The sequence below is a fragment of the Marmota monax genome, unplaced genomic scaffold (assembly GCF_021218885.2).
Source record: "Marmota monax isolate L192 unplaced genomic scaffold, Marmota_monax_Labrador192_F-V1.1 WCK01_AAM20220418_F8-fsc00011, whole genome shotgun sequence".
Lineage (NCBI taxonomy): Eukaryota > Metazoa > Chordata > Mammalia > Rodentia > Sciuridae > Marmota > Marmota monax.
Window position 1 is genome coordinate 15,917,210 of NW_026693082.1, and position 17,260 is coordinate 15,934,469.

General features: G+C 43.4%; 1 protein-coding gene and 1 pseudogene across 1 annotated transcript in view; one reads left to right on the forward strand and one right to left on the reverse strand.

Annotated features, from left to right (window-relative positions):
- Positions 1-2,831, reverse strand: part of Serpine3 (serpin family E member 3) — a 30,181-nt gene extending 27,350 nt beyond the window's left edge. Inside the window, exon 1 of the mRNA XM_046454075.2 lies at positions 2,573-2,831. Coding sequence (XP_046310031.1) covers positions 2,573-2,831 — 259 coding nt within the window. The remainder of the gene's footprint in view (positions 1-2,572) is intronic.
- LOC124099010 (keratin, type II cytoskeletal 8-like) overlaps positions 2,830-17,260 on the forward strand; it is a 35,726-nt pseudogene continuing 21,295 nt past the window's right edge.

Genomic DNA, 17,260 nt, shown 5'->3' on the forward strand with positions numbered 1-17,260 from the left:
AGCTGAGGAGTTATGAAAAGAACATAAGATTTGGAGTCAGAAAATATGGCATTTGAATTCTGGCTCTGGCACTTGCCCATTAGGTGAGCTGAGTTTTGCAAGTCATTCACTCGTATTTGTAAAAAAGGAATATGAATAGAGGCTTAATATTATATATGGTTTCTGTGAGGATCAAATGACATCATGATGATAAAAGTAACTCCATATGCATCATGAAACAGAATTCTTTCCAGGGACAGATCACCTTTCATCTCTGAGGCCTCTCTGTGTTTCTAGTCCTGTTCTTGTTCTTAATAGAAAACACTGAAGTGTTCTTTATTAATCTCTCTGGACAAGGAAGATCCCTAGAAGTCGGGACTCTGGGAAATGGCGTGCTTCACGGAGTGAAAACAAGGTGCTCTTTGGAGAAATCTCTGGGGCCTGTTCTGAATCTCACACTGTGCTTCAAGGCTCAGAGGCAGGAACCCTGGCAAAGCTCCTGGTGGTCACACAGCGTCCGGATACACAGGAAGGGGACAACACTGGTGTGTCACACCGCAGACTTGGATAGTTCTTTCTGTTGATTAAAAAGGCACCGTACCCCTGGCCCTGGGCATGTTTTGCTGCGGATTTTATACTGTGCTATTGGTCTTAAAGAAAAGACTGGGTGGGGGCAGGTAGTGGGCATTGGTGTTAGTTTTAAGTAGTACACACATGATTTTCAGAGCTATCCTGATGCAAACCAAAGCATAGAGATAGTCTATTAACCAGAACTCTGAAAATGGCACATTCTTGTTCACAACTGTTATAGCTCCATAAGATAAATAAAGCAGTTTATGATTAAGAAAATTAAGTGGAATTATTATTATTATTACTATTATTATTTAGTTGGGTGGGGTACTGGGGATTAAACCCAGGAGAGCTTTACCACTGAGCCACATCCCCAGCCCATTTTATTTTTTATTTAGAGACAGGGTCTCACTAAGTTGCTTAGAGCCTCGCTAAATTGCTGTAATCCTCCTGCCTCAGCTTCCCGAGCTGCTGGGATTACAAGCGTGTGCCACCATGCCCAGCAAATGGGGTCATTGTTCCACGGAGTTTGACTATTGCGCATTCTTGACATTTGGTGATTGTTGAATGAGCTGAAAGGACACCCTGATCATCCTCACATCTGGTTACCAGGTACTGACACTGTACCCAACAACCAGAGCCAATCACACTGTTTCCTTTCTCTGCAGGTTGCAGCAATTGCAACTGTCTTTCCCCCAATCCTGACTTCAGTGAGGCTCTATTTTAAGACTAAAATGCCTGCCCTATCTTTCACATTCCTCGTTATTTTTCATAACCCAGCTCAGATGTCTCGTCTTCTGGGGAGCCTTCAGATCTGCCAGGGGAATAAATCATTCCCTTCCCTGTACTAACTTATCTCCCACAAATGCACCATGGTGCAGGGTTAGAGTGTATTGCTACTCTGAGCCTGAGCTGCCTGTGTTCAGGGTTTTCTGTACACATCTGGATGCCAAGACCCTCATGCTGTACCAGTACATGCAGTTGGTGCCCCACAGCCCTGGGTGAATTGCCTTGCACCAGATCTAATGGGGTTGAAGAATAAGTCTGTGGATCTGTGCACTGCTGGGATATACTTATTGAGAACAATTAAGTTCAATAAACTATTTTCTGCTTCAGTATCCCCAGAGAGAACCCACATTTGTCTGTGGCCAGCATGGTCACCATCATTGTCTTGGAGCTTCGGAAGCTCAGTTGGAGCCTTAGGGCCTGACATGTTGGGTACTAACCTCTACTTGCTAACTCAGAATTCTATTTCAACGGAAGCTCTCACCAGGCTGTGTTGGTATTGGCTCTTGTGCTTTCTGGCAAATCAGTTTATACAAAGCTTGTCCCATCCTTCTTATTAAGATCTTATTCTGAGATAAAGAAGAAAAAGCCCGTGTGTGCTTAGCATGGAGATGGTGAGTGGGCATTGAGCTGGTCCCTGAGAAAAGTTCAGCTGAGGCTGAGCTACATTCAAGAAACTTGCTGCTGTTGGCAGAGATGCTCTAAGATACAGAATTCATAAAAATAAGCCAGCAGATTGAACACTGGCCAGAAGTCACAGATTCATGAAAAACATGGGCTTTGGAGCCAGAGAATCTGGGCTTGAATCCAACTCTGCCCCTTACTGGCTGTGTGACCTCTAGCAAGTTGCTTCCACTCTCTGTGCCTAGTTGCTCATTTCCAAAATAAGGATGATAATAAAGTCACCAACCTCCATGGGATTGTTGTGGTAATTATATGTTTATAAGGTGCTTGCAACTCGGTCTGGCACTATAAAAGACCGTGTGAAACGAAACCAAATTATTACTGAGGAACATGATGCTAGAAGTGAGCTTTAAAATTCAAGGGTAACCGCCAATCCAAAGTCTGAATGCCTTCTGTTGCCTTCCTGCCCAGTGGTCATCTTTCTGCATGAGAGCACCACTGGGGGCTGAGCTCCTGCCTCCCTACCCCCTACCACCTGAGCAGTGAGCGAGAATGAGAAGAGTAGGCATGAGGAGTGAGAGGGTGAAGAAGCCTGCACGTGGGGGCCTCTTACCGTGCACGGTGTACCCCAGAGCGCCTGCCAGCTGTTGGCCAGTGTTCCCCTGGGCTCCAAACTGCAGGATCTCCAGCGGGAGGGACACGCCGGTGGGAGAGATGACAAAGTTTGTGCCGTTTCTACCTGCTGCTGCGCTCCGGTAGAGGCGAAGTGCAAACTCAGTCTTTAGCATCAGCAGACTTTGGGGGAAGTGGCTGTGCCCTCCAGGGAAGCAGAAGTGAAGGAGGAAGAGGGTGATGTGCAGGAGAGGCGACATGGAGACTGCTACTGCTGCTGCTGCTGCAGGTCCTATAATTCAGAGGGCAGAGAAGCGGATGCGGAGGGATGCTGGTGGTGCTGCCAGCGCATCCCACAGAGGACGCCACTGCCCCGCTCTGATTGCTCGGTATTTAGTGGCTGGAAAAGGCCAGAACAGGGAGGCCTTCATCCAGCTGCTCTGGTCCCCCCGCTCACAGTCCCACCTGCCCCGGTGGCTTTACTGCACATTTTGTGTTAGCATTGGGAATATCCACACTTGCTGGGATGCTTTACAAAACCAAACCAAGGGTTGGAAGACCTGCTTCTGTCTTTGGCAAGACCTGAAGCAAACCATTACGTTGGGAAAAGAAATGTAAGAAGAACATCCTACTCTTTTCTTTTGTATTTAGCCAACTTATAGCTGTGCCATGTTTATCACAAATATTATGACGACTAATCATTATCATCATCATCATCATCGTCTACCATGCTAAAAAGGACTTTGTACATTCTCAATTGTTCCAAAAATCTTACTTGGTAGCTGTTATCAGATTTCATCTCCAGGGATAGTGATTAAGGTTTAGAGAGCCCAGTGACTCATGTACATGGGGAAAGCAACAGGGCTATAACTTAAATCCTGTGCATTATACATGTGCATTAAGATACTGATATATGAGTTAATTGTGAACTAGAATGCCAGAATTCTTGTGATGTGAATCATTCTCATAAAAAAGAACACTTTCACAGAGAAGAGAATTAAACAAAGTAAACCTACGCCAGAACTGTACCCTCCCAGGGAAGGCAGAACATCCACAGGCTAGAAGTTCATGCCAGAAGAGCAAAGAAATGTTTTCAATGGCTATGCCACATGTCCAGCCAGCAGCAATTTTGGCTAAGTGGTCTAACTCTGAAATCATGTGGAACTTCCTGTAGAAGTTTGCAAGCAAGACTCTCAGTGTCCACATTAGATAATGACCCAAGGCAGAAAGCCTGTCTCTCGTTCTTCAGCTCTTTCTCCAGGTAGCCAAGTGCAAATGCAGCACCAGATAGATGTCTTTGGTACCACAGAAGTGGGGATGTGCGTGTGTGTGCGCACGTCTGGGGGTAGAGGGTCCCAGCCCAGGGTCATTTGTGAAAGCTCAAGCCCCACTTCACAAGCCTTGCAGCTCCTATAACCTCCCACAGGAACACGCAGCTCCCAGCAAGTGGACCTGGACCTCGATGTCCCGGGCTCCCCATGACCCAAGCCCCGCCATAGTTCATCTGGGAGGAGTTGCTTACTCACGCACTCTTGGACCAAAGGGTTGCACTTCCTTGGTTGGTTCTGTTCTTGTGGGTCTCCAGCGTTAATGTGCTCCCTTTTAAAAAAGTGGAGCAGAATCTGCTTTGAATCACAAGACAGCACAGGGAGGAAGCTGGCGACGGCCGTCTCTGCCGGCGATGTCTCTACCACTCGGTCCAAATTCCTAGAGGCTGGAGGTACTGTAGGGAGCCAGGAGAAGCAGCCCAACCCTGGCAGCAAAGCCCAGATCGGGAACAGAGTGGGACCCTGGGGACAGAGCCAGCCACACCCGTCAAGCCTTCTTAGGCTTGTGACCTGGTTGTACCAGCAAGGAACCCCTCATCCAGCCCTTTGTCACTTTGAGGAATTCCACTGATAACTCTGTAGGGCTTTTGCTGGGTACCAGGTACTTAGTGCTTCTCCCCCTCCTCATGTGAAGAGAACAATAATTCAGTCTTTGGGCCTGACCTGAAACTTTGAGCAAATGGAATTCTGCAATAGACCAGGAAAACAAAGCAAGGTACAGCACACTCAGTTGGGAGCAGGATGTTTTGCCTTGTTTATTACTAATCAAAGGGAGTGCACTCATTTATGTATAAAAAGCAATATTTACAATCTTCTCAGATACAACAGCTAAAAAGCACAATGAATTCATTTGAGAGAATAGGACCTTATTGTCAGTGAATAAATGCACATTTTTGGAAAGTATGGAATTCTGCAATAGAGAAGGAGAACAAAATTTCTGTCAAAAGTTGTTCCTGTGACTGATCCAGAATGACTTACATTTCTATTAAGGCCTTAGGCATTGCTTTCTGTTCAAAATAGAATGTGAATTATATGTTGTGAAAGATTAAAGAAAAGAAGAAAGGGATTGAAAACAAAAGCAATTTTTAGTAATTATCTCTCAGGCATCTGTTAGTGTTAAAATGAAAAGTTAAAGGACTATTTTTAACCTAACTACCTATTTCCCTATAATCAGTGGGTAATTCATTATTTATTTATTTATTTATTTCCAGTACTAGGGGTTGAACACAGGGATACTCTACCACTGAGCTACATCCCAGCCCTTTTTCTTTGGAGACAGGGGCTCACTAAGTTGCCCAGACTGGCCTTGAACTTCTTGTGAGCCTTCTGCCTCAGCCTCTCAAGTTGTTGGGATTACAGGCATGGGCCAGCCACTGAGCTCCGCAGGGTTTTCTATTAAAGCAGAGTTGTATTGCTGAGGTCCATGCCTGGGATAAATTATAGGTCTTAATAATGTTATAGTTCTGTAATTGTTTTACACGAAATCTTCCCAAATCCTTAATTTGGATTTAATTTCATTATTGTATGCCTTGGACTTTAAACAATAGTGTGCCAGGGGAATAAATATGTTTAACTTATTTTATAACATCCAGGGAAGGCATATCATCCACCCATCCATCCATCCATTCATGCAACTGGTCACCTGATCCCCTGCTAGGTGCCAAAGCTCTGGACTGGGTCCTGGGGATATGACTGTGAACCAGCATCCTGAACTCAAGTCTTCCAGGACCTGAGTCTTGCTCACTGAGTACTTATTTAGAAATGGTGACAAGAAAAGCCATAGTAATTGTGAGGGCTGTCTCACAACATCGTGGAATCCACATGGCTGGAATGATTTGAGCAGAGGCTTGGTTCACTATTGGTCAGTGGTACAGTGGAGAGGAACTTGTAAAACAACTTCTCAAATTGAGACTTTATGAACATTCTTTTCCCAACTTTAGAATGTGCCATTCTAAATTGCTTTAAAAACACTTTAAGGAACAATGTTAAGGAAACATAACATACAAGAGATATTTCGTATGTAGGTTATATATTTCAAAGTGTGAATGAATGGTGACTGATTTTCCCTTTGTGTATCAGCTGTGAACCTGGGTGGGCCATTGATGTCTCTGACCATTTAAGCAGAGATTATCCTATTCATTTCTACTGTGCTGGGATAGATATTTGCTATGCAGCTAAAGGGGGCTCGATTCTTGGAGTTGTTTACTCATTATTGTAACAACAAAAATGGTGAACATTATTGAGCACTTACAGTGTTCTAAGTACCCCTGCTAGATACTTCCCATGCACAATTACAACAAAACATCACAACAATCCTATGAAGAAAGTATATTATTCCCATTTTTAATTAATTTTTTAAATTTATATATGACAGCAGAATACATTACAATTCTCATTACACACATAGAACACAATTTTTCATATCTCTGGTTGTATACAAGTATATTCACACCAATTCATGTCTTCATACATGTACTTTGGATAATAATGTCCATCACATTCCACCATCATTTCTAACCCCCTGCCCAAAGAAACTAAGGCTGAAGAGCTTAAGATTTTGCCCAAGGTCCTGCCAGCCTGAGCTGGGGTTTGAATCTGGGTTCACCTTGACTCTGAGGCTTATGTTCTTTATCACAGTCTTGGTGGTGCCTGCAGGGGCCACTATTTGGGTGTCTTGAAATCTTCTGTGGAAGTGGAATTTGAAGGTCTTTGGTGGCCAGCCCAGATTTTATTGGCTCGTGATGTGTGTCTCCTCCACTTGCATATACTTGAGATTCTGCAGTGAATCACCTGTAGACAGATTACATCTTTTTAATTATGGTGCCTAATTTTTCACAAGCTGATTTCTTATAGGCATAAACAAACCACTTTCAAGCCCAGAGGTCTACCACTGGGATGGATAGAAACACTGAATTTTAACTCTGTTAGTATGCAATACACAGTCAACTCCTCTTTGTTGTGTGGGCTGCTTGTCTGGAGTTGTACAGAGAGAGTCCCCATGTGTACCTCTGCCCTTGAGGAGTCCATCATGGAAAAGAAAGTATGCCACTGATTGACCCACGGATGCCAAGGGATGCCATTGAAAAAAGTCCCAGGGTGTGGCCAGATGAAGCCAGAAAGCAAAGGAAGGGTACCTAGCACTTGATGTCACAGAATTAGACAAAACTGGCAAGTCCCTCAGGGAAAACCATGCAGCTGAACTTCTGCTTGTCCTGCCAGGAAGAGAAGGATGGAGAAGACCGCCTCTGGGTTTCCTGCTGTGGAGACTGACAGTTGCTACATGGCTCTTATCTTCTTCTTAGGTACCTAGTGCATAGTGTCAAAATGAACTCTGGGACTTCTCCACCTTGTAACACCTTTTAGTAGGGCCTAGTGAAGAATGTTCATAGCCCTGGCTTCCTATAACTGCTGCTTACTAACTATAGCCCTTGCGCAAGTCACTGAGCTGCACTGAGATTTTACTTAGTTCTTCTGCCAAATGGACTCATAATACCTACCTCTCACTGTGAAGAGGCAAGGAGACAGGCTCTATGAAGCCTCTAACACAGTATCTGATGAGTAGGAAAGGCTAAGAACATCAGTTTCTTTGTGTTGTGTCCCCTTGTGCTACTCAGCTTTCTGTTACTATGACAAAACACCTGAGGCAATCAACTTGTAAGATGGAAAGTTTTAGTTTGGCTCACAATTTCAGAGGTTTCAGTTCATGCTTCCTTGGCCCCATTTTCTCTGGGCCTGTGGTGAAATAGAACATCATGGCAGTGAGCTATGTGGTGGAACAACTTGCTTACCTCATGACAGCTGAGGAGAAGGAGGAGAAGGAGGGGGAGGGAGGGAAGGAGGGAGGGAAGGAGGGAGGGAGGGAGGGAGAGAGAGAGAGAAGAAAGGACAGGGTACAATATCCCTCTCAAGGGCATGAACCCAGTTGATCTAAAGTTCCTCCAACTAGGCAACTAGGCCCACCTTTTAAAGATTCCACCACCTCCCAGTAGTGCCATGGTCTTCGGACCAAACCTTTAACATCTGAACCTTTGGGGAATATTTCAGATCCAAACTATAGCTCACCAGCCTCTCTCTCATTTTAAGAGAGGACCATTGAGGTCACTTTCATGCCTACATAAGTCAGAGGTCTTGCAGACCAAGTGTGGGGGGTGAATCTATGCTATTTTATCTAAAAGTATCTTTTTAAATATCTTAAAAGAAAAAGGTTGGAAACTTTAAAAAGACCTCTGGACTGAATTCAGAGATAATTTTTATCTAACTTGTAAAAATTTTTATCTGAGTTGTAACTTAAGGCTCAGGAGGTTGAGGCAGGAGGATCACAAGTTCAAAGACAGCCTCAACAACTTAGTGAAAGATCTTGTCTCTAAATAAAATATAAAAAAGGCCTGGGGATGTGGTTAAGTGCACATGAGTTCAATCCCTGGTATTGAAAAAAACAAGAAAGAAAAGCAAGTACTTCATTGTTGTAGTTACCCCAGGTGCTGAGGGTTGAGTTAGCCCTTCTCCTCAGTTCATGCCACATCATAATCCACTGTTTCTTCTAAGGAATGTGCTTTGAAAAAATGTGTATTGTTATTTATGTGTATTAAAACATGCATGCATTTTAGATTTACACAACTGTTTTTATGTGTCTCACTAACTGTCCTAATGTTTTTCAGGAAACACCCTTTTAAGATCCATGTAGCACTCTGTATGCATCTGATCCTTGCTGCTGGCTGCTGGGTGCCACTTCACAGAATGCAGCTGCCTCATTTGCTTTATCCATTCTCCTAGTGATGATCATCTAGATTGTCTCCAACTTGTCCCCAGTGCAAACAACCCTTGGACTGCTCTTGTGGACTGTGTGGGAATTCCCCTAGGAGGTTTACTGAGGAAGACAATGTCAGGGCCATAAGGCATGCATCCATTTAATTTGAATATATAGCTCCAGACAAAGCTCTAGACCATCTACATCCAGTATACCCCACCAACATCCACATCCCTTATCTCTACCAATAATGGGTATTTTCTGTCTCTTTTATTTGTCTGGTATAACAGATGCAAAGTGGTATGTCATTGTGCTAATTTGCACTTGGGCAGTTGCCAGAGATGTTGAGCACTTCATAGTGTGCTTGTTATTTTTCTGTTTCTTTCTCTGAAATTGCCTGTCATATCCTTTATCCATTTTGATATATTGTGGGCTTTTTTCTTGTTGATTTTCAGTCCACAGATAACATAAATTCTTGCCAACTTTAGGTCTTAATACCTTCTTCCTTTTGTGCCATTATCAATTACCTATCTCCATGCTGTCTTTTGTTAAAAAAGAAATATTCCATTTTGATGCGTTTAAATTGCTCTTTCCCATTGATTTGTGGTGCCCCTTTTCTCATATATTAGGTTCTCATGTGCATATGGGTTTGTCTCTATGCTCTCCATTCTATGCTGTTGGTTGATTTGTCTTTATCAAACTGTTTTCATTGCTATGGCTTTAAAAGATACATTACTGCCTGTGCAGTGACTCACGCCTGTAATCCCAGTGGTTCAGGAGGCTGAGGCAGGAGGATTGCTGGTTTAAGGCCAGCCTCAGCAACTCAGTGAGACCCTGTTTGTAAATAAAATACAAAAAAAGAGCTGGAGATGTGCTCAATGGTTAAGCTTCCCTGAGTTCAATCCCCAGTACCATAAATTAAAAAAATAAATAATACCCTACCATGTCATAGGGCAAGTCCACCCTTGATTGTTCTTTTAAAAAGTTTATTCAGCTTTCCACAAACTTTTATTGATTCTACAAATCATTTTGAAAATAAGCTTATTAAGTACCTCCAAAAATCCAACTAAAGTTTGACTAGAATGGCACTGACTCTATAGATCAATCTGGAAAGAATTAATATCTTAAAAATGTTATTTTCCCATCCATGACAGTGGAATATCTTTCCATTTATTAAAATCATCTTCTATATTAGATTATTTTAGTAAAACTTCATGTATTCTTGATTAAATTCCCATGCTTTATACTTATTGCCATGTTAAATGGATTATTTTTAAAAGCAGTTTAGATTTCTAGAAGAATTGGTCAGAGAGTACAGTAGTACCCTCTCATCCACAGGGCCAACTATCTAAAACATTCTTCAGATGCCTGAAAATGCAGATAGTACCAAACCCTATGGATGTAGTATTATTTTTTTCCTATATGTAAATATCCTATGATAATTACATATAAATTATAATTTAATTTATAAATTAGGCATAGTAAGAGGGGTTGGGATTGTGGCTCAGCGGTAGAGCGCTCGCCTAGCACATGGGAGGCCCTGGGTTCAATCCTCAGCACCACATAAAAATAAATAAATAAAATAAAGGTATTGTGTCCAACCACAACTAAACAATAAATGTTTAAAAAAATAAATTAGGCACAGTAAGAGATTAATGGCAATACCTAATAATAAAATAGAATAATTATAACAACATGCTATAATAAAACTTATTTAAAATGTATAAATTATTTATTTCTGGAATTTTCCATTTAATAGCTTTTGGATTGCAGTTGACTACAGGTAACAAATTCAGAAAGTGAAACTGCAATAAGGGAGCCCATTGTACACAGTCCCACAACTCCTCCCGGCCATTTCTCCAACTATTCACATGTTGCATTGATGTGGCATGTTTGTTAACTAAGGTCCACAGTGTACATTAAGGTTCACTCTTTCTGTCCTATCGTTCTACAGCTTATCTCAAATGTATAATGTCATGTGTCCACCATTACGGTAATAACATTCAGGATAGTTTCTTTGCTCTAAAAATATATGTGTTCCACCTAATCATTCTTCCCTCCTCTCTTTTCCCTTCAACTCCTGAAAACCACTCACTTTTTTACTATCTTTATAGTTTTATTAGTCAGCTTTTTTGTCATTTTGACCAAAATGCCCAACAAGAACAACTTAGAGGAGGAAAAGTTTGTTAAGTCCGTAGCGGGCTGATTCCATGGCTCTGAGCACAAGATGAATCAGAACATCATGGTGGAAGGGCATGGTGGAGGAGAATGGGGAAGGGGCCTCAGGGAAAATTAACTCTTCCAGGGCATGTCCCCAGAGACCTACCTCCTCCAGTCATTCCCCACCTATCTAAAGTTGCCCCCATGTTCATTCAAACTAGAATGGACGTATTAGGTTGCAGTTCTCACAATCCAATCACTTCACCTCTGAACATTCCTTCAGTAACACAGGAGTTTGGGGGGACATCTCATATTCAACTCATAACAGTAGCTTTATATTTTCTGGAATAGTTAGGATTATACAGTAAGCAGTCTTTTCAGATTGGGTTCTTTCACTTAACAATATGCATTTAAAATTTCCTCCATATCTTTCTGGGGCCTGACAGCACATTTATATTTATCACTGAATAATATTCCAGTGTATGAATTTGGCATAGCTTATTCATCCATTTATTCATTGAAGGACATCTTGATTGCTTCCAAGTTTGGGCAAGTGTAAATAAAGCTGCTACAAACTTTTGTGGGCAGACTTTCATGTTAACCAAAGTTTCCAATTCAATCGGGTAAACAAGAGGCAATTGCTGGATTGTATGGTAAGACTATATTTAGCTTTCTGAGAAACTGCCAAACTGACTTCTAAAGTGGTTGTGCCATTTTGCATTGGCACTAGCAGTGAATGAGAGTTCCTCATGGTCCTTGCCAACTTTTGATGTTGTCGGTGTTTTAGATTTTAGCCATTTAAGTAAGTAGCAGCATCTCATTGTTGTGTTAAGTTGCAATTCTATAATGAGATACGATGCTGAGCATCCACTCATGTGTATTTGCCATCTCTATATTTTCTTTGTGTGGTTTTTTTTTTCGTACCAGGAATTGAACTCAGGGGCACTTGACCACTGAGGCACACCCCCCCCCCCCATTTTGTATTTTATTTAGAGACAGGGTCTCACTGAGTTGCTTAGTGCCTAGCTTTTGCGGAGGCTGGCTTTGAACTCACAATCCTCCTGCCTCAGCCTCCAAAGTGGCTGGGGATTACAGGCATGTACCGCTGTGCCCAGCTTTGCCTACTTTTTAATTGGATTGTTTATATTCTTGTGTTGGATTTTAATCATTCTTTGTATAATTTAGACATAAGTCCTTTTTTTCCTAGTTTGTGGCTTATCTTTTCAACTCTTAATTCCTTTTGTCTGTTGAAACACTTATAGATTGTAAAATGGTAATATTCACAAGAACTTCAGGGGAGATGTCATGTGGACACAGCAACAGAATCAACTCTATGTTCACATCGTACATAAGCAAAATAACCACTTTTTTGTGGGGAGAGAGAGGAGGGAAATAAGGTATGGGGGAGTTGAAGACAACAACAGTCAAAATAGATTTGACGCATTGTGGAAGTGCTGATTTTGCAAGTGGGCCCTTGGTGCTGTGGTATAGGGTAAATGTTCTGCTCTTGGGGTACAAGAGTGGAGGCCACACCTCCACTCCCCAGGTTGTTGCTGCTGTATCCAGCAGGCCCTGAAGGGTGAAGAGAGTGCTTCACAAACAAGGGCAGGATTCTGCACACAAGTTACAGGAACCCACCCCAGCAGGATATCAGGAGGGAGAGGAGCTGGCGAGGTGTGTGGGATTGAGATTAAAATACTTTATTTCTGTTTCCAACATGTGAGTGTTATTGATGGTGATAGTGATGTGATTCAGTTGGTGAATGCAGGACGAGGTGACCTTTACAAAAATTCATTTTGTACAGAGTGGAAGAGGGAAATGTGTGAGTCCGGGGGTAGTTCGAGGAGACCACAAAGACTGGCACTGTTCCGGAATGTTCTGGATGCATAAGCTTGAGACACAAAGTCTGTATGGACAGCCATAACAAAAAAGCAAAGACTCAGCCCTCACCCCCTGGCCCCAGTGCTATGAATCCAACAAGCCAATTGGGAAGGACTGAATGTTGGAGCTGGGCTCTAGACATAAAGCCTCCCAAGAGGCCAGTGGAGCTGGCCCTAGGGGCCTGTGGGTCCTGCTGGCCTCTTAGCTGAAGGTGTTCAGGGTGGAGGTCTTGGTGGACATTCAGAGGTTATCACTTTGGGGAAAATGTCTTTCATTGAGGCCCAGTGCATTAACCCCACTCCAACGGAGCCTAAACCTGAGTGTGCATGAACATACAGGAAATTTCAAGCACAGTGGGTTTCCCAGAACCTCTTCATTGGTCTTGGCAGGGTACATCATGTTGTGACTGCTTTTTTTTATTCCAAGGAATTGCTTCTCATGCCCAAACAAGAAGCGAGGTTCAGGATGTTAGGGAGCAGAAGCATCATGCATGGAAAGTCAGTCCTTTAAAGAGGGTGGGGGGAGTCATTGCCATCTTCTGGGGACTGGCTAGTCTCCCTCATGGCTTCATCTGCCACTCTGTCTCATGTCAGTCATCATACCAGTGGTCCAGGCTTGCAGAGGTCTCCATCTTCCACAGGTGTTGAGAGCCACAGCCGAAGGGGCCACAGCAAACTTCCAGCTGCCAGCAAACTTCCAGCTGATGATTGGCTCACAGCGGCCCCAGCAACATCTAGCTGATTGGCTCCTCTGCGGTGATGCTCATTGGGCTGTTTCCCTGCCCTTTCAGACCACGGATCTGCTCATTGGGGGACTTTTTTGGCTCTGCCCACATGACCCAGCCAATTGGCCTCAAGAGCAGGAGGATTGTGGGAGGTGGAGAGAGGCTTGTGTTGGAGAGAGAGGCTTGTGGGAAGCCGGTGGTGGCAGTTGGGGCTCTGAGGGTTTTTTCCTGAGAGGCTGTTTTGTTTGGCGTGTGTGGTTCTAAAAATAAAGTTAGTTTCTTTTGACAAGTGGCTCCTGATTGTGCCCAGCCAGACTGCGGCACACAGGGGCAGGTGTCGCTTATTGTTAGCACGTGGTGGGCAGCAGGCAGCTCACAACACTCCTGGGAGAAGTAGGCAGTCAATGCTCACGTGTTCCTGCACGCCAGGACTCTATGCAAACTGGGGAGCCTGAGCAACCTGGGCTCCCCTCACAGTCTATGGTTTGCAGTTGCATCTACATATTGGATAGGACCCTCAAATTACTTAAGCCATTGCATTTTGGGCTGTATAAGTTGTTTCCAAGTGATATCACAACTTACCAGATATTCCATAACTTTTCTATACAGTCCAAAACATGCTTATGACATAGGGGTACACCAGATGCTTATCTCATTTGAAGGTAGGAGCCATATGCTTTATCAATAAAGGGATAAATATGTTTACAACTTTAACTACTTTTGAGAAAATATGTTTACAAGCAAATGAATAGTTTTGATGGAGAAGTGGTTTACCAGTTTTAAGCACAGCAAACTGGTCCACATTCAGGCATGTTAAAATGCAGGACGAGGCAGCCCTTACAAAAATTCATTTTGCACATCACAGATTAGACAATGGATAAGCCCTGGTTCCTATTGTTTACTTCAATGTGTATTCAGCTGAGTTTGGATTTTCCAATATAGTAGACTTGTCTACTATATCCTAGAAGCAGGGTAGTGCTGCTTTCGTTTGTGAGTATTTCATTTATAAAAAGCAGCAAAAAAACTCAGAAAAATAATGGAGATCTGATTGTATTGACTATTGGTGGTTTGGGTATGGATTTTCTGGACAATATACTCCATGAAGATAGAGAAGTTTTTTCTTATTGACTGTATTCCCATTTCTGAGAATGGAGATTAGCATATGGAAATCCCTCAATAACTATGGATGGTTGAATGGGAGACTAACTTTTTAACAGACACTTTGTCACCCCATCCTCCATGCCAAGGAGTTCAAAGTACTATACTGGTTTTATCTTTTGATTAAAACCTTCTTCCCCTTAAGATAAGAAAAAGAAAGTATTTGAGCCATTGTAAAAAATAAGAAGAAATGAATCCTTTAGAAATTTTGCCCTCAGCTGGTTACCCAGGTAGTGTCCTGGTAAAGCAGGGTCTCTTGGCTCCTCATCCCAGGCAACTCTAGTTTCAGGCCAGCTCTGGGGTCCTGCCAATCATATTTAGGAAACTGGCCTCCTTCCTGTATCTCTCAGGCCTGGGTTCATCCAGATTCCATGGTTTGCAGGGAAGGGGGCTTGTAACAAATGCTTGGTTTCTAAACTAAGGAGTTCACAGGGAGCCCTGAGTCAGGGATCAGTGCCAGGCAATGTTGGATTTCTTCCCTGGAGAGACCCACGTATGAGCTGCAGTGCCACTAACAGGGCAGGAGCCAAGGCCTATTTTGCACCGTGGCCCTGCAAGTGTAGCAGTGAACAGGGTCGTCATCATGGCCCTGCCTCTGCCATGTTGCTACTCACGGAATCATCTGAGCCCATTTTTTACAATGTCTTTGAGCCTCAGTTTTTGTAAAAGAGGAATAATATGTCCATCTCAAGTTGTCAATATCCAAATGAATCAAAGTATATGAACATACTTGGTGAACCATGACATTCTGCAAACATACTATTCTTAGATTTTTAAAACAAGAGCCGATTTTTATTGAGAAGTGCTATGAGAAGCCCTTTGCAAGCATTACCTCATTTAATGCTCACACCTTTAGGAGGTAAATGCTCTCCCCATGGTCATGGAACAAGTATTTTAATAAAATAGAAAAAATATAAGGAAAAAAGCCAAAAGTAGCCATGATTCCCCTAATCCACTGGTAATCATTGCTTCTTTCAATTTTCTTTCTTCCTGTGGAAGGGACGTTGATGCTGGGTGAGTTGAGGGGGAAGGACCAGAGACAGGTATGTGTGTGCAAGGCAGTGTATACCTCTGACTCTAGTGTGGGGGAAGTGGCACCCTCAGGAGGGTTCAGAGAGACAGGGGAAGAGCTTGAGACTGAATGTGTTTTCTGAAGTCCACACCATGTTCTCCCTGGCTAGTGCATTAGTCAGGGCTCTGTGGCAGGATGGTGGGGTGGGGGGGGGGAGGAAAGCACGTACGTATAAGCACTGGAGACCTAGGAGAGCCAGTGGTATTAATTCCAGTGCAGAGAAACCCAAGAATAGCCCAAATTTCAGATCAAGTCAAAAGGCTGAAAAATACCAGTGTCCTGGAAGTTAAGCAGAAGTCCCCTCTTCCTCAGTCTTTTAGCTTATTCAGGTCTTTGGCTGATTAGATGAACTCCACCTGCCTTAGGGAGGGCCAGGTGCTTTACCAGTCTACCAACTCAACTAACTGATCACTGTACCCAGAATCATCCTCACAGGCACAGCGGGAGTAATGGCTGACCAAATGTCTGGGCATCCTGGGGTCAAATCAAGTTTCTAAAATTAAGCATCACAACAAAGTATAGTAAGATGGTGAGTCTTGATTTCTAAAACTCCTGTACCTTTTCCCATGCTGTGAGGCCAGGGGGGCCATTTGACCCTTCTGGTAGTCATTGTAAAAGCTGGGAATGCAAAATGGCCACCAATAGGAAAGTAAATGCACTGGAGGAAAGTAACCCAGTGCAGACCCTAGAGAGTCCGCTACCCACTAGGGATGTCTGTGGCCACGGCACTGAGGGTCTGGCCTGAGCTAGCTGAGCTCTGGAGTTAACAGCGGGACCTTCTGGTTCCAAATGCCTGGATGACTGAGGCTGGCCAAGTCCTCCAACTAGGGGAACTTTGACCACATGATGTGCTTGAGAAGGAAGCCCTTTAAGTCTGGATGCAAATTTATGCAAAGTAGCAGGTGGACCCATGAGTCTGGGTGCTTTTTTCCCACCACAAAAGCAATGTTGTTCTGAACCCCTCTGGTCTCTTACATTTTATTTCTCCCACTGTGCTGCCCTCTGCACGCCTCTGCAGAGTGTTTACTTGGTTTTATTAAGGAGGCAGCTGGGCCTGGGAAGAACTGGGAGATGCTGGGATGGAGGTCTGGGGGAGGGGGCTGCTTCTCCCAAAGCGCCCTTGGGGCAAGTGTGTGACAGGCTTCAACACTCCTAGGAGGCTGGTGTTAAACAGCTTATCATGTGCCAGATGCCCACACAGGTACAGAAAGTACCAAGGGAAAAAAAGAAATGCCCCACTCTGGGAAGACAGAGGAAGGTACAAATAGTTAATATATTTAATCATTACAACAACCCTGGGATTTAAGAATGATTGCTGCTATTTTTTTTTTTTTTTTGTATTGGGCATTGAACCTAGGGGTGTTTTGCCTTTGAGCTACATCCCTGGCTCTTTCTTTATTTTTTATTTTGAGACAAGGTTTTGCTAAGTTGCATAGAGGCTTGCTAAATTGCTGAGGTACTTCAAACCCGCCATCCTCCTGCCTCAGCCTCCCAAGTTGCTAGGATCACAGGCCTGCGCTGCCAACCTAGCATGACTGCCCATTTTTTACAGGTGTGGGAACAGGTAAGAAAAACTTTCTTCTTGCCCACCTTCTGCCTCTCTCTCTCTTCTTTACCTC